We start from the raw sequence: 25,879 nt of genomic DNA on the forward strand, positions 1-25,879 counted from the left end.
CTCGCCTAGCTTGTCTCTCGATGTTGTTAAATAGTCTAATAATCTCATCTAATAAAGAATTAATTGTATATGCTTGATAGACTCTGGAAAAGCTAATCACATGTCAAAAGGACGATTTATTTCAACACTGGAAATCAAAAACCACTGAGAGCTGCAAGCAAATTCTATCAGAGTTTGGATCAGTGTGTTATTCTGTGCATTTAAAACGTTATTTATACATTCTTTAAGATAAGGATCAATATAATAGTTTATATATTATCTAGTGAAGTGATGCCAAATTAAAAGTTAGTTCTTCATTATGGTAAGTGAAGCCATGCTTAAATTCTACTTTACAAATAGAATCCTAGGGCTGGAAGAGACCACAGAAGGTCATCAAGTCCAGCCCCCTGCTCTAGGCAGGACCAATCCCAACTAAATCAACCCGGCCAGGGCTTTGTCAAGCCAAAACTTGACACTGGAAAAGGGAGGGCCTGGGAGCGCCTTTCCTGGGATTTCCCCATCCTCTCAGCTTCTTACCCCACCCCTGAAGCCAGCCCCCCCTCCCAGCCCCATTTGTTGGCCCCCTCTAGCCACGGGAAAAGAGCCCGGACTGAGCCAGCTGCAGCAGCTAGGGTTCTCTCCCCAGCCCCTGGGGAAGGAAAAGGAAGGCTGGCCAGGCTCGGGGAACAGCAGTATGGATGCACTGCCTGGAGACATCTGGTCAGTGGGAGCAGTGGTAGGCCATGCCGGGAACAGTGTCTGGGAGTGGTGTGGGGTGTGAGGAGCCCCCCTTCCCCTCATGCCCAGAACCTGCATCCCGCCCCCCCACTCACTTTTCCAACTGAGACCCTGCACCCCCAACCCACTCCTGCATCCTTCCCCTGGCCAGACTCCCTACCTACTCCAACCCTGCTCCTGCACCCTTCCTCCTGGCCACACACTGCACCTTCCCTTGCTCTTGCCCCCTCCCCCTGGCCAGATACCCTACAGCCTACTGTGGTCCTGCACCCTACCTCCCATCCCGATCTTGCACCCTCACCCCTCCTGTTCCTCACCTCCCTCCCCTATTCTGCCCCCCATCCCTATCCTACTCGCTAGCAGCCCTGTCCCGCAAACTGAATTCCTAATTTTGTCCCCACCCCAGAGCATAGGGTTGTCCATAAAATTCACTAACCTCTGAACCCTCTGAAGAGTAAATCTGGCCCACAGGAAGCCCTGAACCTCAGTTCTTCCTGTCCCTCCCCCTCACCCTGTGGAGCTGGAGTGCCAGAGTGAAGTGTCTCAGTAGGGGGCCATGTCTGTGAGGCTTGGGTTTTTTGAAGGGGTTGTTTTGCTTCTCACTTGTGTGGTCCCCAGCTGATTTTTCTGTGGGTCAGGGGTCCCCCACCCCAAAAAGGTTCCCCACCCTTGCCATAAATACAGACAACATTGAAACCTTTTGTGTTGGACATAAATATTTTACTTTATTTAAAATGAAGTTTGCTAAACTAACATGATAAAGTTAAAATGCTTAATCTGTTTAATAATTTAAATATATATTTCCTTTCTTACTGGTTAAATTAAACCATTATCCCTAGCTGCAGCTGCAGATTATCCCTAGCTGCAGAAAAATGGTTCAGGCAGAATTATGTAATTAGCTGTAAATTTCCACTACATTGAGCCAAGTGGGCCACAGGCCAAAATGTTTGTGAACCACTGCTCTGGATGTTAGGGGTAGAGGGGGATTTGTGAGACCCCACCCCTGGCATAATTTGTCAGCTCCTATTGGCCAGTTTAAGAAATTGTTCTGGGAATGGGAGCAGTCAAAGAAGCTTCCACCAGAGTAGAGAGTCACAGGGAGCAGCAGCTAACCATTTTGAGCAGATTGGGGCTGTGGCTGGCACGGAACCTGCATTGGGATCTTGCAGGACTGCTGGTGAGGTGCCTCCTGGCCAAAGCCTGCCTCTGGCATCCCATCCCATCCCTGCACCAGGTCACCACTGAAACTCTCTGCTCCTCTCCTCCTCCAAGTCACAACTCCTTCTCACACCCTGCACTTCCTTTTACATCCAGCTGCAGGCCAGAATCCTCTCCTGCATCCATACTCCCTCCTGGACCCTACATCCCAATTCCCTGCCCCAGATCACAACCTCCTCCTTCACCAAATTCCCTCTCAGACCCAACACCTTCTCCTGCACCCTAGTTCCCCACCCCAGTTCTCTTCTGCACACAACCTCCTCTATAGACAAGGGCGAGCCTCGACCTTCCCAAATGTAGCTTACTACTATTATTGCCCCCTTCTGTAAATGCAATAGTCATCAAAGGATGTAGAGCCCTATAGGGAGGGGACATTCACATGAATCTCAGAGACGTCAATATTTTTCGGCATTAAAAGCGGTAGATTCGATGTATGGGGCAGAATGTATGGGAAGGCAAATGCTGCTCTAGAAGCATTAGAGGCCTCATTGGAATATGGGGCAAAACACATAGGCTACGTCTAGACTGGGAAAATTCAACAGGCATTTAAAAGAAGTCCTCGCATTTTAAAACAAAAACACTGATCACAGCTATTCTAAAGCAAATTAGTCTCCATTTGCCAGCCCCAGCTAGGTTCTGCTAACCCTTCGTATTAGCGTGCACGCTGCTGCTAATACACATTGAAGCTCCCCATAGGCTCTTGGGGTCCTTACTGCTCTGGGGGTCTCAGGCTCCCAACTAGTGGACAAAGTGAAACCATGGCATCTAAGTTGCTTGCTTCAAAGCCCTCACACGTGTCTAGAGTGACATTTTAGCTTTGGATGCAGAAATCAGTGGGGAGGCCGAGAAGAAGCCAGAGCCGCCGGCCAGGAGGGGGGCAGAGGCAGGGAAGGCGTGTAGGGAGCGCGCGCAATAGGGCTATGTCTACACTTGCAGCTTCTTACGCAAGTAATATGCAAATGAGGCTAAGCGTGGAATATCGACGAGCCTCATTTGCATACCGAATGAGCCACCATTTTTTTCAGAAGAGGCTCTTGCGCAAGAAGGAGCATCTACGCTGCCCCTTCTTGTGCAAGAAAAACCCTCTTGCGCAATGCCGTTCTTCCTGAAAAGTAATAGACTGTCGTGATTTTCCGGAAATGCTTTTAACTGAAAAGTTTTCCGTTAAAAGCATTTTCGGAAAAAAGCATCTAGATTGGCACGGATGCTTTTCCGCAAAAACACTTTTTGTGGAAAAGCGTCTATGGCCAATCTAGACGCGCTTTTGCGCAAAACAAATCTCAGCTGTCTACACTGGACCTTTCACGCAAAAGTTTTGCGCAAAAGGGACTTTTGCCCGAACGGGAGCAGCATAGTATTTCCGCAAGAAGCTCTGATTTCTCACAGTAGCAAGTCAGTGCTTTTGCGGAAATTCAAGCGGCCAGTGTAGACAGCTGGCAAGTGTTTCCGGAAAAGCGGCTGATTTTCCGGAAAAACTGGCCAGTCTAGACACAGCCCCAAGGTGTGGCAGTGAAAACGGAGTGGAGGCTCTTTCGTGCCAAGGAGTCCGGGTCTTCCCAGCTCCGAAGAGCGTCCCCCCCCCAATCTGCAGCCCCTCCCAATCTGCCAGATCTGCCACCGGACTCCAGCTCAGCGGCTGTTGTCGGGCGAGCCGGGCCAGGTGCCCTGCGCGGCTCCAAGTTCAGCCCGGCTGGGAGCCGCCCGCTCACCCACCCAGCGACCAGGCCAGAAGGGTTAATCTGGTTCCGGGGCTTCATGGGGCGCAGCCATCCGGAGCCAATGCGAAAGGCGCGTTTTTGGCGTGACGCTCGTTTCCACGCCTGCAGCGCCCGCCCGCTGTCCCGCAGGGGCGGGGCTTTCCATTGCATTAAAGATCCGCCCCCTTTATTCCAACTGCTTCTTAGTCCAGAGCCCCGCCCGCCCGCCCGGCTGCAGGAGAAGCCACGACACGCGGGAACGTGTCTGTCCCTGCCCACGTGTCCCGGAGAAAGGCTTTCCGCGTCTATCCACGAGCCCCTGGGACCGGCCGGCCTGCGTGCGGGGCCGAGCTAGCGGCGGGCGCGGCTGCAGAGCGGGGGAGGAGGAGACCGGCCTGGTTCCTCCTCCTCCAGCCCCGCGTCTCCTTGAGAGTTTGGCGTTGCCCGCGCACGGCCGCTTTCACCGCCCCAGGGCACAACCGCCTTCCCGCATCACCCAGGATGCGGCTTAGGGCGCTGCTGCCCCCCAGGACTCGGGGCGGGGCCCCCCCTTTGGACAGGGGGGCAGATCCCCAGCCATATACCTGCTGCTGTGCGGAGGGGAGTCTCCCCTAAGAGCCGGCCGAGGGGAAGGCTCCCCCCTTGAGCCCGGGCTCCCCAGGTTTTCCTTGGGCAGAGGCTGAAACAAGTAAAACCTGAGCAAGTGCAGCTGTAAAGCACAACTCAGTGGGGCGGGCCAGGAGCGGAGACGGCGGGTTTACTGTAAACACAGAGAGCGGAGCGGCCGTGCCCCGCCCAGGGAAGGCGCGCGGGGTTTTTAGGGTTAGTGTCCTGCCTGCGAAATCACTTTCCACCGCCCCACACGTGCGCTCTACTGCAGGCTCCGCAAGCGTGGGGCGAGGTCGGCCTCTCAAGGCGATACGATTAGCTCCCGGAGCAGCCCAGCCCCTGAGCAGCCTCAGCAGGCACCTTTTAAAGCCATGCTCCTCTGCAAGCGGAAGACAGCACCCCACGCTGCACTCTTTCGTTACTGCAGGCGTGTGGAGTAGGACCTGCAGTCAGCCGGTTTGCTGCGGTGCGCAGCATCCCACAGGCCATAACACAGAAGGTAGAAGCAAAATGCAGGACAATGTAGCACTTTAAAGACTAACAAGATGGTTTATTAGATGATGAGCTTTCGTGGCCAGACCCACTTCCAGATGCAGTGTGTAACAGGATGGCTAGGCCCCACAGCTGTCCTGTTTCTCCACCAGCGTGTCACCGAGATCAATACTCACCCGTGTGCCACGTCAGGATCATTGTTAAAGTGACTATGACCGAGCATGTAAGCCTGGTTCTGTTAGTATTTTCAGAGTCTGGATCAGCCCTTCCCAACCTTTTCAAGATAGGGACCCATTCTGACAATTCAGGAAGACTTGGTGACCCAAGGCAATTCAAAAAACGGGGAGGAGGGAGAGGGCAGAGCTACTCGGGGAGACACGTGGTGACCCTTTTGAAATGTAATAGTGACCCATATTTGGGTCCTGACCCATAGGTCGGGAAACCCTACTCTAGATTATTCCCAGTCACACCTACCCAAGGCTGGGAAGTGTGTCAGTGGAAAGGGTGCAGGTGTCTATAATATGCAGAGTTGTCCCTGGAAACAGAGCAAGATCAAGCTGGAACTTGAGTGATGTGGAGATCTGTAGGTATACCTGCTTTGTAGAATAAATATCTCATGACTTGTAGCATCCTTCAGGGCTTCATGTCTTTGTATGTGTCACAATTTAATATTTTGGTTGATGAACAACTTTGTTCCCAGTCCATGATTTGTTCATACATGATTTATTGTAAGTTGCATTCAGTTTCCAAAGTAGTCAAAATCTATATTGATGGAAGTTGAGAAGAAGGGGGTGCATCTCAACTCTGAAGATCAAGCACCTAAACAAATTTAAGGCACTGACATTTGGATTTTTTTTCAGTGAACATTTGTTTTGCTTTTGTTACAGTGCACAGAGATTCTCAGAAAAGGGGCAGTAGATTAGGTTCTTGATAAGTAACAAAGCTACCCTGATGCAGAAAGGAGGGTGTAGCCAGAATCTAAGAGAGGAAGCACTAATAAGCCAGATATGAAGAGGAACCCTCCCCTCCTCCCCCCCAACAGTAGAGCGGAGGAATGGGAAAAAAAATGGAACAGAATTGCAGGCAGGTAAATACCAAATACAGAATGGTGAGAAAATCAGTAATCCCATGAGAAAAAAAAATCTACTTTAAAAACTGGCTCTGTTATGGGTAATTAAATAGAGCCAATTCAATCCTTGTCACAGACTTTCTAATCTTTAAAATTTGTAAGTACTTATTTTGCTGGCTACCTGAGACTAAAATTAGCCTTTTTTTTAAAAAAAGGAAAAATAGGAAGTTTAGGGGAGAGTTTTTTTTGTCAGAGTCCACATTATAAAGAGATACTTTATATTATTGAAAAAATTCTTTCACTCAGTAGACAGCTGATTTCCCAGAACCTGCCTCTTCTTTTCCACTTCTTTTTTTTTTGTATTTTTTTATACCTATTCTAGCAGTTACATGCGCTGGCAGGATTCACATACTGATGTAACAGTATGTGTCATCTGGTGCATGCATCCAATAAAAACAGCTTGATTTAAAATACTAGCTATCAGAAGATACAGGAGTTATTTGATGTACATAAAGAATACTTTCAAGAAAAGTATCTCTTCCCAAACAATTTGCAATCAGAGAAAGGTAAAAGAGGAAATCCCCCCCCCCACAAATACGCTTTATACATCACCTATTTTTGTTCTACTAATTAAAATATGAAAAACTCTTAAGAATCTAAATTTGGGGACCTTCACTAGAAAAGTCTACCTAAGGAATCATTATAAAGGTTTCTGGGTGAAGATAGATTTTTCTAATGTGGGTTGGTAGCTTTAGAGTTTAAGGGGTTTATTTTTCACTGTCTCATCTCTTGGTTGGTTTTTTATTTTTTATAAAATAAAAATGGCCGCCATGCTGTGCCGGCTCAGCTGATTGTCAGCACAGCACAGCAGTCAAGATGCGGATTGGTCGACAGGGGAAGCCTTTGTCAACCGCTCCTGTAATCTTTGTTCCACAAGGCATAAGGGAGCGGTTGACAAAGGCTTCCCCTGTTGACAGATCCACGTCTTGACTCGCGCTGTGCCGACAATCAGCTGAGCCAGCACAGCGCAGTGGCTATTTTTATTTTAATAAAACCAGGGATATTTAAATCCCCGCTTCATTGACTGTCGGGTAGCCTATTTTACATGCAGAGGCATGTAGTCTAGACATACCCCCCAGAGCTGTGGTAAGCTCTCAAACCGGCTTCCCTGAGAGATTCCTCTTTTCAAGTATTAAAAGCTCGAGCCTTTATAATCCTTTATGAGGCCCAGCTGTTCCTTAAATATTTAACTGCCACCCAGCCATCTAGGTAATTAATTACAAGTGAATCTGAATTGGCTCACTCTCCTTAGCAGAGCGTTTCTCAGATTTTTGGCTCCCGACTCCCCTGAAAGGGCCAGCCTCTAATGAATGACCATTGGGGTTATTACTAAGGGTTCCTTGGTTATGGGAGATGAGTTAGGGAGCCTAAGTTCAGATTCTAATAGGCAAGTACATATAGTAGAACATCAGAGTTACAAATATGTTGGGAATGGAGGATGTTCTTAACCCTGAAATGTTCATAGTGCTGAACAAAATATTATAGGTCTCTCAAAAGTTTGCAGATCAACATTGGCTTAATGCAGGTTTGAAACAGGTTTGAAAAATGTTGCTTTCCCTTGTAGTAGTTCATGTTTAACAGGTATTATATTTGGAGTGTGTGCGTGTGTTTTTGTTTTGTTTTTTTGACTCTGCTGCTGCCTGATTGTTTCCAAATGAGGTGTTTGGTTGACTGGTTAGTTTGTAACTTGGTGTTCATGGTTATGATGTATTATAATTGAGCCTCCTTGCTGGTAGCCATGGGATTGAAAGGGTATAGATATGGTTCTTTTAAAAGGGAGCTGAAGGCTATTGATGTGATAAAGCCACTGTCAGCTTTTTTGCATTGTCATAAATATTAATGCAGTGCTGTTTGTGAGTCCAAATTCTTATATTACATTTTTTCTGAGAACAGCTCCTCTTTAGTTTGCGGTTTGTTTTTTGAAAGCAGATGGTGTTTTTCATCATTTGGATGAGTCAGGCAAGGCTGTAACTACAGAGAAAGTGCTGTCCAAAGAGTATGCACAGAAATTAAATTAACATTTTAAAACTTGCTCGAACACACAGGGTGATTGCAACATATGACCAATTTCCTGTTCTGAGTAAATAACTACTTTTATTAACAAGCAGACTATACTGTCACAAACACCCTGTGTGTTGCAAAATGTGAGGTTCCATTCTCTCACATTGTCCTCTTTCAGTCATTACCATAATGATGGTGGGTGGAAGGAAGCAACTGTTAGAACGGTTAGCCCATGGTTTCTGTTATGAGGACCTGATCCTACCAGGTCCTGAGTGCCTCCTGAATAATGTAGATTGTTCCTAATGCTAATAGGCACCCATCTGCTTTGGGTAGAAAAACCCCTTTTCCAAACCACCAGAACATCACAGTGTTATCAAAGCTGTTACATTATGTTTAGTATTTATATCAATGCATGAGTTGGAATGTCTTCAGTATGGGTATGAAATTTATATCCAGTCTGGGACACCTGGACAGATGCTAAGGTGTTATGGCAGATAAATGTGAGTTAGCAATTTGATATAGCTGCAAGAAGAGCCAATCTTGGGACTTCACAAGGAAAGGGGACAGGGTAATGATCCCAACTCTGTGTGACTGTGGCACACCTGTACTGTATTTGCTTTACTGACAAAGGGGAGGGTACTCAGGGAAGAGCAACAAAAATGATCAGGGAACTGGAGGGATTTGATGTATTAGGAAATATTGAAGGAGCTAAATGTAGGTTGGCTAAGCAATGGTTGGGGAACAGTAGGGTGTGCCACCACTCCTTCCTCTAGTTTATAAATATCTTAAGGTTCCCATCTCCTGAGACACAAATCTAGGCTGAAGAAAATTATAGAAACTATGCTGTGGGGATAATCCTACAGGAACTTCTGAGACTGGGAATATTTCTACCATTTGTACTTTATTTGCATTTTGATTTCTCTCCAGTGACTCTTCTGATCTAAGAACATTCACTGAGGATAGGTCCATGAATCAGAGTGGATTGATTTAAATCAAGGTAATTTAAATCTGTGATTTAAATCACAAAAAAATCATTGATTTAATCAAGTTTCCCTACTGATACTTCACATATTTCTTCAAACCATGGTGAATATCTGATCACTGAAACATGTTAATTTACAGCTCAGTACAGAATTTTACAACAGCGAAGAGTATACTTTGTCTAATTTTTTGATAACTTGATTTTTATTAATTTAGGAAATAGTACATAAGACACCTGGCAACCCTATAAACAAGCTACAAGGTTTAGCTAAGCTAAACTTTTTTTTTCTAGCAACCCCCAACATAGCAAACAGATTAGGAGTTCAAATCACACTTCTAATAAAAGGTGTAGAGAGTGTCTTGAAGAATGATGCATTGCAAAGTCACCTTGTTCTTCAGACACATCCACATTTTCACACCACTTTCCCCAATAAGCAATTTTCCTTATGATGTATTATTCTTGCAGATAGGCCCTGTATCGTTGCACTGCTTAAACTTGATGGCTGTGTCTACACTGCACCCCTTTTCCGGAAAAGGGACGCAGATTAGATACATTGTTATTGCAAATGAAGCGGGGGATTTAAATATCCCCCGCTTCATTTGTATAGACATGGCTGTTGCTTTTTTCCGGCTTTGCTGGAAAAAAGCGCCAGTCTAGACGGGGATCTTTCGGAAAATAATGTCTTTTCCGAAAGATCCCTTATTCCTGATTTTAAGAGGAATAAGGGATCTTTCTGCAAAGGCTTTATTTTCCGAAAGATCCCTGTCTAGACTGGCGCTTTTTTCCGGCAAAGCCCCGAGCCGGAAAAAAGCGGAAGCCATGTTTATACAAATGAAGCCGGGGGATATTTAAATCCCCCGCTTCATTTGCAAAAACGATGTGTCTAATCTGCATCCCTTTTCTGGAAAAGGGGTGCAGTGTAGACACAGCCGATATGTTTTCCTTTTTTACCCAGGGAATGAATTTCTTCAAAATATTCCCAGAAATGGGATTTTACACCCAGAAGCCATGACAGTTTTTCTGTGGTAAAAGTGGAAGGGAATGTAGGACGCTGTGTGTGTGCTGAACAATGTCTTCCCTTTTCCTTTCCAGTCCACTCCAATGTTCTTTTCTATGCTGCCTGCGCCCTTTCCAATATATTGTCTCTGTCTTTAGACAATGTCTTAATTAACTGTTACGTTTGGCCAGGTCCACCACCACATAAGCACAGAACAAAAACAATCCTATCCAGCCTGTGTCTTTCTTTGCATGTTACTTTAGTCTGCAGAAACACAGCAATTGAAAGACCAGAACTTTCCAGAAGTAAGAGCCAGTAATTAGGCTGGGCAGACTAGAGCCATTGATTCATTTTAATGAATCAGAATCATAGAACCATAGAGCTGGAAGAGAGTGTAAGAAGGTCATCAAGTCCAGCCCCCTGTTCTAGGCAGGACCAATCCCAACTAAATCAACCTGGCCAGGGCTTTGTCAAGCCGAGACTTAAACACCTGTAGGGATGGAGACTCCACTACTTCCCTAGGTAACCCATTCCAGTGCTTCACCACCCTCCTAGTGAAATAGTTTTTCTTAATATCCAACCTGGACCTCTCCCACCGCAACTTGAGACCGTTGCTCCTTGTTCTGCCATCTCTCACTACTGAGAACAGCCTCTCTCCATCCTCTTTGGAACCTCCCTTCAGGAAGTTGAAGGCTGCTATCAAATCCCCCCTCACTCTTCGCTTCTGCAGACTAAACAGACCCACCTCCCTCAGCCTCTCCTCATAAGTCATATGCTCCAGCCCCCTAATCATTTTAGTTGCCCTCCGCTGGACCCTCTCCACTGCGTCCACATCCTTTTTTGAGGAAGAACATCGTTTTTGAGGAAGAACATCGTTTTATGAGGAAGAACGCCTTTTTCAACAGAGATCTGTCGAGAAAAGCTATGTGTGGACGCAGGGAGCCAGTTCTGTCGAAGAAAAAGGCCTCCAAGATGAAGCCCTGGTGGACTGTCAACCCTTTACGTGTACAGCACCTCTGTGGTTCCTGGCTGCAGCCTCTTAAAAGCACAGTCACCTGGACAGGCCTTGCTGTCCAGCAGCTAGCCAGAGCACCCGTGCCAGCCATGTCCCAGCCTCCTGGACCGTCTCGGGACAGAGAGGAGGATCCACCCAGGGGCACCAAAAGGTGGGCACCAGCCTGGTCATGGATAGAAATAAAAAACCTGCTGGAGCTCTGGTCCCAGGAAGAAGCCCTGCAGACATGCGGCAGGAATTTGGACATCTATGAGTACCTGGCCCAGGACTGACCACCAAAGGGCATCACCCTCACACCATGGCACAAGTGAGGGCCAAGGTCAAAGAGCTGCGGCAGGGATATGCCAAGGCCTGGGACCAGAGCTCCCGCTCTGGGGCAGCCTCAGAGAGCTGCCCTTACTACTAGGAGTTGGAGAAGATCTTGGGCGGTGGGGAAGCCCAAACTCCACTGTATGTGGTGGAGTCCGGGTTACCCCACCGCATCGTGGACCGACCCCTGAGGGAGGAAGATGAGGCACGAGAGGTGGGAGAGGAGTCAGCAGGGACCTTCTCTCAGGAGCTGGTCCTCCAGATCCCAGAAGCCTTCCAGGCATCCATGGACATGGAGGAGGGATCATCAGGTGCGTGCTTTGAGGGGTCATCACGCACGGGCGGGTTGGCAGTGTGGGGGTCCATCTAGTCCCATTGTCACTGTGGGGCTCCTGTGAGGCTCTCAGGCTGCTGCCCAACTCACACGCAGTGTCACGTGTAACACCCCTGAGTCTCCTGTCCAAAGGAGAGCCCGACAGTCACGGCATGCCCTCGGGGACAGCAGGGGTGCGCGCACACATTGTCTCCTCCTCTTTTCCTCCACAGCCAGACCCTCTACCCAACAGAGGAGCACCACACCTGCCTCATCACCATCCCAGATCCATGGCCCCCTCAGGCACTGGCGTGTGTACACGGACCTGCCGAGGGAGCATGTAGTGGCCCCTGCAGGAACTCAACAGGACCCTCCAGCAGAGGCCGAGTGGCACTTCAGGCTGCTGGATGAGCTGGTCCAGCAGTGCACTTCCATTTGTGCCACAATGCGGGAGGTCTTCACCTTGCCTGCCCCGTCACGGGCACCGCTCCTCCTTCCTTCCCATCCCCTCCTGCTCCTGAGCCCTCACAGGCCCAACAGCTGCCCCCCCCCCTCCTGCCCAGGCCAGGACTGGCTCTTGCTCCACCCGATCCCAAGGCCGTGGATGCAGGAAGGTGGCAGGTCCCTGTGAGCCCCCCTCACCTCTCCAGGTTTTCAGTCCTCTACCATCCCAGTTAAAGGACATTTCAGTTATGGAACAAAATCTTTTTTTTTGACTGACATTTACTTTGTTTACTTTGAGCAGTAAGAAGAGAAAGGTGTTTTATACATAGTCTGCACCTGTTCTGTACTACTAGTGTTTCTAATAAAAAAAAACCCAACTCTGTTTACAAAGGAAACCAGGTCTGTGTCTTCTTAATGGAAAGAGAGTGAGGGTTGTGGAGGGAAAGGTAGGATGGGCCAGGCCAATCCTACAATGGGAGAGTCAGTGGGATCCTTCTGAGAATCTCTCCCTCAGGGGCTCTCATATTTGGACACCAGCCTGGCGGATGGCAGCCGTCCGGGGCTGCTGAAATTGCCTCTCCTGGCCATCAGGACCTGTCCTCCACCCCAGCAGGAAGGCCTCCCCTTTCCTCTCCACCAGGTTATGGAGGGTGCAACACGCGGCCACCACCTCCGGGATGTTGCGTTCGCCCATCTCCAGGCATGTGAGGAGGCAACGGAACCTCCCTTTCAGCCAGCCGAAGGCGCATTCCACCTGGCTAAGATGCGTGTGGAAAAACTCCTTGTTCACATCCAGGTGGCCGGTGTAAGGCTTCATGAGCCATGGCATCGAGGGGTAGGCTGCGTTGGCCACTATGCACTCCGGCATCTGCACATCCCTGAGTGCAAGGTGCCGCTGGGGGAAAATGTTCCTGCCTGCAACCTGTGGTGCAGGTAGGAGTTCCTGAATATGCGGGCATCATATGCCCGCCCTGACCACCCGACACAAATGTCCATAAAGTGTCCCTGGTGGTTGACGAGGGCCTGCAGCACCATGGAATAATAGCCCTTCCGGTTTATAAATTGGGCTGCTCAATGGGGTGGGGCACGGATTATGATGTGTGTCCCATCGAGGGCTCCTCCACAGTTCGAGAATCCAAGGGTGGCAAACCCGGCAATGATGTTGTCCAGGTCCCTGAGGTGGACGAGCCTCTTCAGCAGCTCTGCATTGATGGCCCTCAGCACCGGCAGCACGAGACAAATAGAAACCACCCCTCCCCTTGTCAAGGTGCCACTCCATCCCCCACTCCCTCTTTTCCTTGCCTGGCAGTCCCCCTTTCTCAACCCTCCCCACTCAGCAGGGCCTGTCCCCCGACAGTGACTTACCGCCATCAAGACGGCCCCGGTGGTAGACCTCCCCTTGCCAAACTGGTGTCCCACAGAGCGGTAGCTGTCGGGGGTGGCCAGCTTCCACAGGGCAATTGCGACCTGCTTCTACAGGGGGATGGCGGGCCGCAGGTGGGTGTCCTGGTGTTCCAGAGCAGGGGCGAGCCAGGCACACAGCTCCAGGAATGTGGCCTTCCGCATCCGGAAGTTGCAGAGCCAGTGGTCATCGTCCCAGAGCTGCATGATGATCCAGTCCCACCAGTCCGAACCCATCTTGTGCCTCCAAATCTGCCTGTCCCCAAAAAAGTTTGCGGGCAAGGGCAGAGCTCCTGCATCCCGGAGGAGGGTCTCCTCAGTGCGGTCCGGATCCATATGGGGCAGGAGATTCATGACAGAGTCATGCAGATGCAGCAGAAGCTGCAGTATGGCAGCATGGGGCTATCACCTGCCCAGAGGCAGCTCAGGCTCCATGTCCAAAAACAGGGTGAAAAGCAGGAAAAAACCCTGCAAATACACTGCTGTGGTGTCCGCGTAGCAGGGCAACCAGAGCAAACACTGCAGCAGCTTTGCTTTCCCTCTAGGAGGTAGGCAAGCCAGGAGCAGAGCAACGGCTGTCCAGGGGGATCCCTTTAAGCACGTGTCTTTGCAAAGGGCAGGAAGCAGAACCTGGCAATAAAGGTTGCCCCCGTGCCCTGCCAGAAGCACTTCCAGATGCCTTCTTTTTTCGACAGAGCGCCCGGCAGTCTAGACGTTCTTTTTAAAAAAAGCGGATCCATTTTTCAATCCGCATAATGTAATCTGGACGCTCTTTTTCGACAGAGGCTTTTTCGAAAGATACTGTCGACAAAGCCTCTGTCAAAAAAGGTGTTCAGTCTAGATATAGCCTGTAAGTGTAGGCATGGCATGTTTGTGATAAGATTTAATTGTAACTTTTTAAGTGCAAAATTTGGTATTTTATTGATAATTAAAAAAATTAAATATCACATTAAAATAAAAACAGATGCTTTTAAAAATAAAAAAATCATTGATTTTTATCCTCTCTCACATGAATGGCTACTAGTCAGGCTGGCAGGGATAGCGGCCCTAGCTTTTGATAGCCAAAGGCTAGGAATGGATGAATCACATGATTACCTGTTCTGTTCATTCCCTCTGGGGCACTGGTTACTATCAGAAGATAGGATACTAGGCTAGGTGGACCCTGAGCATCATGACTGGGCTGACATAATTCTTGGCCAAAATGCTGCTGTGTTGACAGAAGAAATCTTTCCTCTACCTAGCTCCTACCTGTCTGAGAAGTGGATTAACTATATCAATGGAAAACCCCCTTCCATCGCTGCAAGAAATGTTTACACAACAACAGTACAGCTGGAGCTCTATAGCTGTGCTACAGTAGTGATGGTAGTGTAGACATGGCTTGATCTACCATGGTTTGGCAGGACTACTGTGGTGTGAGAATGAGATTGAACATGGAATCTTTTGCTTCCTCTTCCCATCACAGTTTATTTCACTGTCAATGTGCTTTGAAGATCTGGGTATAACTTAGCAAATCCCATTTTCAATGTGTGTTTCTCTGTAGAACTGGAATATTAAATTTACAGCTCCAGTAGCCACACTAGATCAGACTAGTGGAGCACAACTGTCAGCAGCTGTACAGAATGCAGCTGAAGAGGTTTTCGAAGGAATGGATTTAAGTGGTGCAGGAGGCCTTGGTAGGTTCTCCTTAAGTGCATTCCAGCATCTATGATTGAATCCTCCTGGAATTCCTCTCTATTTTGAATGGTTTTTTCCAATACAAACAACTCTGTGTTATTGGCAAATTTCACTAATAGATATCCACTTTCTTTCTCAAAGCCCATGGGGGTTCTGCCTGCAGAGTACTCAAATTAGGAACAGAGTCCAAATAAAAAGACAGCACAGTTCTGAACTGAAGATGCAATTATTCTCTTTTATTTCACCTATTTTAAATTCATGTCAGACCTCTCCCACAACAGCCAGAGCTGTGTAATATTTTATGGCTGACCTTACTAAAAATGTCACCCTAGTCACCTTCATCTAGTTCAGGGGTTGGCAGCATATGGAACATGTGCCATAAGTGGCACGCAAAATAATTTTCAGCATTGCACCTCCCGCAAGATTGGAGCCAGCACCAGTTTCCTGCAGGGAGGAAAGCCCCGAAGCTCCGTGCTGGGTCCGGCTTGTGGGGAAGCGCATACACACTGCTCCTCCCCTCCCCACAGCAAAGCGCGGCTGCCTTATCCACTCTAATTTCCCCTGTGCTCCGGGGAGGTAGGACACAGAAGCTGCGTGGCCTCCCCCCGCCTGGGAGCCAAGGGCAGGAGACCAAGCAGGGCACACAGTGGAGAGAGCGGTACAGCCCAGGGCAAAGGGGGTACACTGGGGCATGCCACTTCTGAAAGGTTGCTGACCCCGATTTAGTTATTTCCCTGTTCAAAGAACTTTGGTTATAGTAATAACTGATGCAAAAAAGTAGAACTAATTTTTTTTCTGAAGAAAGAAACATGTATCCTACTTGCTTCTAATATAGTTAGACGACTATAAGCCTCTTTGGGTATGGATGACTTCATTGTGTGTCTATAACATGCCTAACACAATGGAATCCTGGCCCATGTATGGGAGTCCTATGGGCTACTGCAACAATAACAATTATAATGTTTTAAAACATTTTATTTCTTTATGTAGAGCCTCATTTTTATCTAAACAAATGGTATAATTTGCTCTTTTCACTTCCAATCTTCTCCTCACTTGACATTGTTTGTGTTTTTATCTGCATTGTTTGGGCAGGTAAGTACTTTCTGAAATTTCTTTAAGATTTTCTAAACTCATGTACTCTTCTGCTTAACTATTTCAGGTTTTGCTTGTACAATACTCAGATCTTCAACTTCCACTAATAGTGTTAGTGAATTACTGTATTGACTAGCTCCATGCTTATCCAGTATTTTTGCCATCCAAACAGCTAAACTCAATTATCTGAATAAAGACCAGAAATAAAACAAACCCATTCACATACAATTCACAGAAGCAGGAGGTTACATTTGGTTTATTTGACAAGCAGCAGCAAATTATTTTCTTGAGGCAAATTGCATTTATTCTGCATATGCAGTAGAAGATGCAGAGTGCATGAGTATATGCATGAGATACAATCAACAGGAGATACATTCATCACTAACGCAGCTATACATCAGAATAAAATGAAAGAAAAATAATTCTGTAAACAAACGTAACAGATAATGCTACCCTTGGTGTACAGAATGGACAGTGGCATCAGGCCAAGATGTTGTGTTCAATTTGTCACTTCAGTTTTAATTTAATTAAGGTCTGAGCCAACTCCAATGAAGACAATGGAAGTCAGTGGCTGCAAGGAAATCTTGTTCAGACCCCTGATGCCCACCATTCCTCCTTAAACTCACATAGCTCAGCTAAAATTGAGAAATGTGAAATTTTACAACATTTCAATAGTCTAATTTTTTTAAACAGAGATTGAAATCCAGACTTAAATTTTGCAGGAATATTTATATATCTGTACAATCTGTGTCTGCAATCGATTGCAGGCACAAATCTAAATGTTTGTCTTCTGACTTGCTCATGCAATCAAGTAAACATTTAAAACAGTGACAAGTACTCAAAATTATTGCTGCTGCAAAACAGCTGACACAATGATTTATGGTGAAACAGTAGGGCAGCACAAATGGACATGTTTTTAAAATGTGGGTTTAAAATGTCCAAATCAGAAAGTAATTTTTTCATAAGAGAACAGTGACAATCCATACAGGTAAATATATATAAAAATTATAAAAATACTGCAGCGTATTTTTTAAGTAACTAATAGTCCTTCAGTTACATTTCTGTGGTAAGATAGCTAGCTCTCAGAAAAAGGAGGTAGCAAAGCAACTAACAGTTCTGTCTTTTTAACTTTCTGAAGTTTTAATTTTTTTAAAGTGATCAATAAAGTACACAAGCTAACCACTCCTTTTCTCTTGCCTTCTTTCAGGTCAGGAATGAATAGCTATTACTGAGCAAAAAGTGAATGAAGCACTTCTCTTTTTAATCTGCAGTTTGTAATCAAGAACAGAAGTACTAGATCTTATGATAATTTATTATGGAATGCCTATCCCATTGCCCTACCAGTTCATACAATCAATACATTTCAAGGCTATTGATAAGTTCTTCAACCGCCTTTAGCATGATATTTTACTAGCAGACAAGAAATAGACCAGTGCAAGGTTTACTGTATTCTTTCATGCTTACATCAAATTCCTGAAAATATTGTCACTGATAGATGCTCAAGACTGATCCTCTCCTTTCTTCAGAGTCCATCCATGCTTTCAATGTTTTGGTAACATGACAGAGCACTGCACAGTACACTGAAGTACAAAAAGATAAAAGCTGAATGCACCCTCTCGCAATACACACACAACTTTACACTGTAAAGCACTCTCAACAGCAACCCATACTGACTGCATGCAGATTAGAAATGGGTATGAATTCTCCTGATTTCAGTAGCCCTGAAAAAACCCACCGAAGGTATGACGGGAACAGCCTTTCATCTCCAGGAATTGTGAAACCAAAATACCCTGTAACTACAATTTATTTTCTTTCTTTCTTTCTTTCTTTCTTTCTTTCTTTCTTTCTTTCTTTCTTTCTTTCTTTCTTTCTTTCTTTCTTTCTTTCTTTCTATCTATCTATCTATCTATCTATAAATAAACTGGTAATTGTTGTTACAAATCAACTCCACAAGTACTGGATTAAAATTAACACATTTCAAAACTAAAGTTAAGAAATGTCCCATTTTTATAGACTTTTATCTGTTTAAAAAGTAGCATATTGGTCACATCCATTGGATTTATTAAACTCTCTCTGTATATAAACTTAATTAAAAAAACCCTCTGAAAACAACAATGCTAAGAAAAAGTGAATTTTTGTATATTTCTTAACCACTGTAACTCCCCCTCCCCCAGTAACCCCTCACCCAAATATCAGAACACTGAAAGTAATGAGAAACTATTGTTTTCTTAAGACAGTATGCAGGGAATAACATGCTCATGGCATTGAGGGACTGGCCTCAGCCAAGCTGTGCATCAGAGTCAGAGATACTGAGCAGTCACAACTGCCACTGAATTTAATGAGAGAAGCTTGGCTCTTTTGGACACAATTGCTTGATACTGCAGTCAGCCCTGCATGGAATCCCATTTCTCACATGTAGTTTTAACCACTCAGACTTCCTTGAGAGACTCCCATGAGGATAGTTACTCATATACATAAACTTTTGTTGAATCAGAGCCTTCTGTGGCTAGTGAATAAATGTGTCATTTAGGGTACAACTAACCTCATAAAAACAGCAAAAGTTATCTAGGAAACATTTTAAAGGGCAAACTATATTTCAGCATATGTTAACTTAATGGTTTGCAAACTTTTTTTCTTGCAACCCAGCTGGAGAAAACTGTTGATGCCTATGACTCAGCATAAATATTTTTTGAGTAAAGTGAGGGCTCTGGGGTGGGGCTGAGGAATTTGGGATGCAGGAGGGGGTTTGGATCAGGGCTGGGGCAGGGGATTGGTGCTCAGGGTTTAGATGTGGGCTACACGTGGCATGGAGTAGGTAGTTCAAATTAGGATCTCTAATTCGAACTACCATTACTGAGGTGTACTGGTAGTTCAAATTAGAGATCCTAATTTGAACTACCTACTCTGCGCTGGGTGTAGCTGCAGGCACGGAGTTCAGACTAAGGGACATTTAAAAATGGCGGTGCCCGGGAAGATGCAAATGAAGCCTGGGATATTTAAATCCCGGGCTTCATTTGCAACTTCGAATGCCTACATTAGCCTCCCTAGTTCGAACTAGGGGGCTAGTGTAGACATACCCTCAGTGCCTGACATTCTGTGACCCAGTACTGAGTTATAACCCGTCATTTTCAAACTGGTGTTAACTGGTTACGGTGATCCCTAATTCTGACCTCTCCCCCTTGATTAGCCAACATGTTAAAATACAATTTGCCCTGTCTACACTAAGGCCATGTTTTCACTCTGAGAAAGATCTACGCTCCTGAGATCAATCTTCTATAGTTTGATTTAGCAAGTCTAAGTTAAGACTCACTAAATTGAACTCAGAGGGAGCCCCCACTGGTGTCCAGTACTTCTGCTCTTGCGAGGAGTGAAGGAAGCCAATGGGAGTGTTTGCTCCCATTGGCCTCCTGCTGTGGGGACGCCACCAAACTCGGCTTAAAGTAACCCTACTCCTGCTACATATTCTATGTAGCTGGAGTTATGTACCTTAAACCAAGCTTCTGGGTCTAGTGTAGACCAGGCCTAAGTGTTTGAAATTAATTAATTAAAATATCTAGGTAAGTACTTTTAAAAAAAGTGTATTCAAAAGTCCATGGGACTCTGCATGGGGACAGGAGTCTGTGTGTGGAACTCACTGAAGAAACAAAGTCTTTGTGTACACATGATTTAAGAGGCAAATCAGTCTTAACATAACATTCTCTTTCTATCCCAGTACTAAACGTCTCAAGCCAAGACTGTTGGTTGTACTGTATTATGCTTTTGTGTTAGGTCCAAATGACATCATCACCACTTTGCCTAGCCCATGAGTTGAAATTCTGGCCAGTAGAGACTGAGGTCTTTTTCCCCTCTTTCCAGTATTTTCTCTTTTCCAATGACTAACAAAAGATATCCGACATACATTCAAGGTAGAATAGCATAGTAAATTCAGACTACCTCATGCGTAAGCTAACTAAGGAGCAATTCTACACATGTATCAGTTAAAGGGTACTCATAAACAATAAAGCCCAATCCCAATCAGCTGAGCTTTCACTTGCTAAACATAAGCATAGAAGGCTCTCTACAGTTCCCATCCATTCCTTAAAGAAGCAGCATTAGTACAACTGCTATGACTTCAGAGAGAACATTATTATTGATCATCCATAGATTGAATCTGAAGTGGGGGTGACTCTTACTTTGATAATATAAAAAATGGACTTGTTAGGACAGTTGTACTAATGCTGCTTCTTTAAGGAATGGATGGGAACTATAGAGAGCATTCTATGCTTATGTTGGCAGTTTTTCAAAGGGACATTGTTAAGGGCCCAAAAGCAAGCTATTCTGCTGCGTCGGAAAGATAGAAAATATGGCAAAAAACCGCCTTGGCTTAACCATGAGATCTTACACGATCTAAAAATAAAAAAGAATATTTTTATTCTTATAAAAAATAAAAAATGGAAAGTAGGACAAATTACAAAGAATGAATATAGACAAACAACACAGGAATGGAGGGGCAAGATTACAAAGGCACAAAATGAGCTCAAACTAGCTACGGGAATAAAGGGAAACAAGAAGACTTTTTATAAATACATTAGAAGCAAGAGGAAGACCAAGGACAGGGTAGGCCCACTGGTCAGTGAGGAGGGAGAAACAGTAACAGGAAACTTGGAAATGGCAGAGATGCTTAATGACTTCTTTGTTTCGGTCTTCACCGAGAAGTATGAAGGAATGCCTAACATAGTGAATGCTAGTGGGAAGGGGGGAGGTTTAGAACATAAAATAAAAAAAGTTAAAAATCACCTAGAAAAGTTAGATGTCTGCAGATCACCAGGGCCTGATGAAATGCATCCTAGAATACTCAGGGAGCTGATAGAGGAGGATCTGAGCCTCTAGCTATCATCTTTGGAAAATCATGGGAGACAGGAGAGATTCCAGAAGACTGGAAAAGGGCAAATATAGTGCCCATTTATAAAAAGGGAAATAAGAACAACCCAGGAAACTGCAGACCAGTTAGTTTAACTTCTGTGCCAGGGAAGATAATGGAGCAAGTAATTGAGGACATCATTTGTAAACAGTTGGAAGGTGGCAAGGTGATAGGGAACAGCCAGCATGGAATTGTAAAGAATAAATCATGTCAAACCAATCTGATAGCTTTCTTTGATAGGATAATGAGTCTTGTGGATAAGGGAGAAGCGGTGGATGTGGTATACCTGGACTTTAGTAAGGCATTTGATACAGTCTCACATGATAGTCTTATCAATAAACTAGGCAAATACAACTTAGATGGGGCTACTATAAGGTGGGTGCATAACTGGCTGGATAACCGTACTCAGAGAGTAGTTATTAATTGTTCTCAATCCTGCTGGAAAGGTATAACCAGGGCTCGACAAATTATGGAAAACTCTACTCGCCAGACAAAAAAGGGACTCGCCACCCTCCCCCCAAAAAAGTGTTTTTTTATGGCATAAAGTCCTAATAAGAATAAGAACAGTAATTACTAATACATTCTTAATAAATATCATCTAAGTTATTAATACATATCTTATAAACGTCTACCTTTTCCCTCTGCTGCCATGTCTCCTCACCTTGCTCCATCAGCTCCCCTGGTGCCTGCTGCCCCCCAACCCCTCACCCTCCTCTGCTGTCCTGACTCCTGCCCTTCTCGCTGCCCTCAGCCTTCCTGAGACCTGCCCCCCTCCAACAGCCCTTCTCTCCCCCCTGTGCCCACTCCTCCAGTAGCCCCACTCTGATCAAGTGAGCTACCCCTCCTCATCCCCTCTCCTAACACCTCCCTCTACACACCTGCCCTGCCTCTCTCCTCTGATGCTGGTCCCTCCCCTGCAGGTGTCTGCCCTTCTGCTTCACCCCCAGAATCTCCTGGCACCTGCACCCTTCTGATTCCTCCCTCCTCCCTCACTGCCCCTGCCCCCTTTGTCCTCTTTTCCCCTGATATCCACCCCCTCAGCACCCTCTGCCCCCTTTCCCTCATGCTCCTGTGCCCTAACACATGCCTTGCTCCATCGCCACCTTCCTCATGCCCCCCCTTCTTTCAAGCCTTCTCCCAGCACCTCCCCCTCCTTCCTCTAGCCCCCAGTGACCTTACCCTCTCCTCTCCCAGCATCACCCTGTTCCCCCCTCCCACTGACACCTCCCTTCCTGCCCTTTTCTCATTGTCTGCACTTGGCCCCCTGGGATTTGTCTCTCTTGCACCCCTGTCCCTTGGTGCCTTCCCTTTTCTTTGTCTTCTTCCCCTGACCTCCTCCCCTCCCCTCAGCACAATCCCCTTCCCCATATTTTCCCCCCTCCCCTCCTCTTCCCTCCCCTCAGCCCAGCCGCTTCCCCTCCCCCAGGGCCAAGCAAAACATTTCCCTCCCTTTTTTGTTGTCTTTTACACGTTTGCATTTTGTAATGGTTTTTTTTTTTGTTTTCATTTTTGTCCCACCATTTTAGCCCAATAAATAGCAAATAGCATTTTTGTTCATTTTTTTTCTATAAAGGTAAAGGTGCTTCAAGTGAACTCCCCCTTTCACTCATTGCTGGGTCACAGCAGCCTTTTCCCTGCCCTGTCTAGCCCATCCCTATGGACAAGCACCCTTCACTCCCAACCCACAGGGGAAACAGGGTGCAGGGACGGCACAGAGCCAGAGGGGTACAGGGAACAGTGGCGGGGGGACAGGGGTGGCATGGGGAACAGGAGGCACAGAGGCAGAGGGATGCAGGGATCGGGGGGAGCAGTGTGCGGGGTGCGGTGGAGGCACTGGGAATGGGACGCGTGGAACGGGAGGGACAGAGGGATAGGGGTCTAGGGGCAGTGCAGGGGACAGGCTGCACAGAGCTGGAGGGGGAGAGCAGGGATCGGGAGGAGCAGGGTGCGGGGTGCAAGGGTGGTGCAGAGCCAGAGGGAGAGCAGGGGATCCAGGGTGCAGGGGCGGCGTGGGGAATGGGCGGCAGAAACCAGATGGGACGCGGGGCAGGTGCAGCGAGCCGGGCGGTCGGCAGGGAGCAATCTCTCGCCGGCGAGGGGGCTGGGGGCCATGCCAGGACTGGAGCCGGCGGGGCGGGGCCTGGCTCCGCTGCACGCCACAGCCAGCTGCTGGGGACACGCAGCCAGAACCGAGCTGCCGCGGCCCTTTAAAATCAACGGGGCCATGTCACGCCAGCCTCCTCGCGCCACAGCTGCACGCAGGGAGCCTGGCACTGAGAATCGCCGCAGTTCCCCCTCCCCGGCAGCGCTCTGCTCCTCTGCCGGCTGGCGGATTGGATGAGGCCACGTCGCCCGTAGTGCGGGCTTCAGCCAGCCCGTTACAACAGCCTACCGGGTCAGTCCGCCCCTGCACTTGCCAGCTGGCAAAATCTACTCACCAAGGGCGAGCGGGCGAGTGTATTTGTCGAGCCCTGGGTATAACAAGTGGGGTTCCGCAGGGGTCTATTTTGGGACTGGCTCTGTTCAATATCTTCATCAACGAGTTAGATATTGGCATAGAAAGTACTCTTATTAAGTTTGCAGATGATACCAAGCTGGGAGGGGTTGCGACTGCTCTGGAGGATAGGGTCATAATTCAAAATGATCTGGACGAAATTGGAGAAATGGTCTGAGGTAAACAGGATGAAGTTTAATATAGATAAATGTAAGTGCTCCACTTAGGAAGGAACAATCAGTTTCACACATATAGAATGGGAAGCAACTGTCTAGGAAGGAGTATGGTTATAGTGGACCACAAGCTGAATATGAGTCAGCAGTGTGATGCTGCTGCAAAAAAAGCAAACATGATTCTGGGATGTATTAACAGCTGTGTTGTGACCAAAACGCCAGAAGTCATTCTTCCGCTCTACTCTGCGCTGGTTAGGCCTCAGTTGGGAGTATTGTGTCCAGTTCTTGGCACCGCATTTCAAGAAAGATGTGGAGAAATTGGAGAGGGTCCAGAGAAGAGCAACAACAATGATTAAAGGTCTAGAGAACATGACCTATGAAGGAAGGCTGAAAGAATTGGGTTTGTTTAGTTTAGAAAAGAGAAGACTGAGAGGGGACATGATAGCCCTTTTCAGGTATCTCACAAGGTGGAGGGAGAAAACTTGTTCATCTTGGCCTCTGATGATAGAACAAGAAGCAGTGGGCTTAAACTGTAGCAAGGGAGGTTTAGGTTGGACATTAGGAAAAAGTTCCTAACTGTCAGGGTAGTCAAACACTGGAATAAATTGCCCAGGGAGGTTGTGGAATCCCCATCTCAGGAGATATTTAAGAGTAGGTTAGATAAATGTCTATCAGGGATGGTCTAGACAATATTTGGTCCTGCCATGGGGGCAGGGGACTGGACTCGATGACTTCTCGAGGTCCCTTCCAGTCCTAGTACAGGCAGTCCCCGGGTTACGCACAAGATAGGGACTGTAGGTTTGTTCTTAAGTTGAATCTGTATGTAAGTCGGAACTGGCGTCCAGATTCAGCCTCTGCCCCTGCCTCGCTCCTCGTGGAATCCCTACTTTCGCTTCGCGGAACCCCAGGGCTCCGCGGAGCACCAATTGGGAAACACTAATTTACACTATACTCAATTCAAAGTTTAAACTTGCTTAAGGATTTGTGGATGAGTTTTGCCTGAGACAGCATGGCTTTTAATACATCCAAAGTGTGCTAAAAGATGAGATGTGAGTCTTCACTAACTGGACCATACAAAAACATAGATTTATAAAATATTTTTATTAGAACTTCAAATTTCTAGTACCAAGGGAGAAAGTGCAGGGATATCAGCATTCAGGGACGTGTTCCTTTTACTGTCCCCAGGCCTCCCTCCCTTACACAGCATTCACCAGCCTCCTTCTCCAACACCCAGACCTTCAAGCCACATATTGGTGGCTTGCCTCTGCTCCAGGACCTTCACAACGCCACTCAGCCCTGTGACACCAGAAAGGAAGGGGGTCAAGAGAAGGTGAGAGATGCCTGAGCATGAAGGTGGCGTGGGAAGGAGTAGGAAAGAGATCAACATTGTAACATCTGAGACAAAGATTCTCTTTCTTGGGCAAAAGGAGTAAAGTGACCTTGATGAAACTGAACAACTTTTCTCCTGCAAACTCACAAGTGCAAGGTGCAGTCAATTAGGTTTAATTGGGAGGAGCACATGGGTTGGACAGAGACATTTCTTAGGGGAGGATCTATGAATAGAGATTTTCCATGTTCTAGTAAGGAGGAGAGGAATATGATAAAATATGGGTATGATCAGATGAAAAACAATCAAATTAAAAAGCGTCTAACACATCAGGAAATGGCAGACAGATAGTGACACATTTTTAAGTGATTATGCACAAATGCTAGAAGTCTAAATAAGATGGGTGAATTAGAGTGCCCCATATTGAAGTAGGATATTGAAATAATAGGCATCAGAGAAACTTTATGGAATGAGGACAATCAATAGGACAGTCATACCAGGGTACAAAATATATCAGACGGACAGAACAGGTCATACTGGGGGAGAGGTAAGGGGAGTGGCACTATATGTGAAAGAAAATGTAGACTCAAACGAAGTACAAATGTTAAACCAAAATGTTCCATAGAATCTCCACGAATAGTAATTCCATACTCTAATAATAAGAATATAGCAGTAGGGCTATATTACCGACCTCTTGACCAGGATAGTGATAGAGACTATGAAATGCTAAGGGAGATTCAAGAGGCTATCAAAATAAAAAACTCAGCAATAGTGGAGGACTATCCCTATATTAACTGGGTACACGTCACCTTAGGATGCAGAAATAAAATTTCTTGACTGCTTCTCGGAGCAGCTGCTTCTGGAACCCACAAGGGGAGAGGCAATTCTTGATTTA

At 46.5% G+C, this 25,879-nt stretch overlaps 1 protein-coding gene across 2 annotated transcripts in view; it reads right to left on the bottom strand.

Moving 5' to 3' along the window:
* Positions 1 to 16,329: 16,329 nt before the first annotated feature.
* MTAP (methylthioadenosine phosphorylase) overlaps positions 16,330 to 25,879 on the bottom strand; it is an 88,044-nt gene continuing 78,494 nt past the window's right edge. For both annotated transcript variants that reach the window (XM_075931482.1, XM_075931483.1), the window contains exon 8: positions 16,330 to 17,670. In XM_075931482.1, coding sequence (XP_075787597.1) covers positions 17,632 to 17,670 — 39 coding nt within the window. In that variant the 3' untranslated portion in view covers positions 16,330 to 17,631. The remainder of the gene's footprint in view (positions 17,671 to 25,879) is intronic.

The sequence above is a fragment of the Pelodiscus sinensis genome, chromosome 6 (assembly GCF_049634645.1).
Source record: "Pelodiscus sinensis isolate JC-2024 chromosome 6, ASM4963464v1, whole genome shotgun sequence".
NCBI classification, from domain to species: domain Eukaryota; kingdom Metazoa; phylum Chordata; order Testudines; family Trionychidae; genus Pelodiscus; species Pelodiscus sinensis.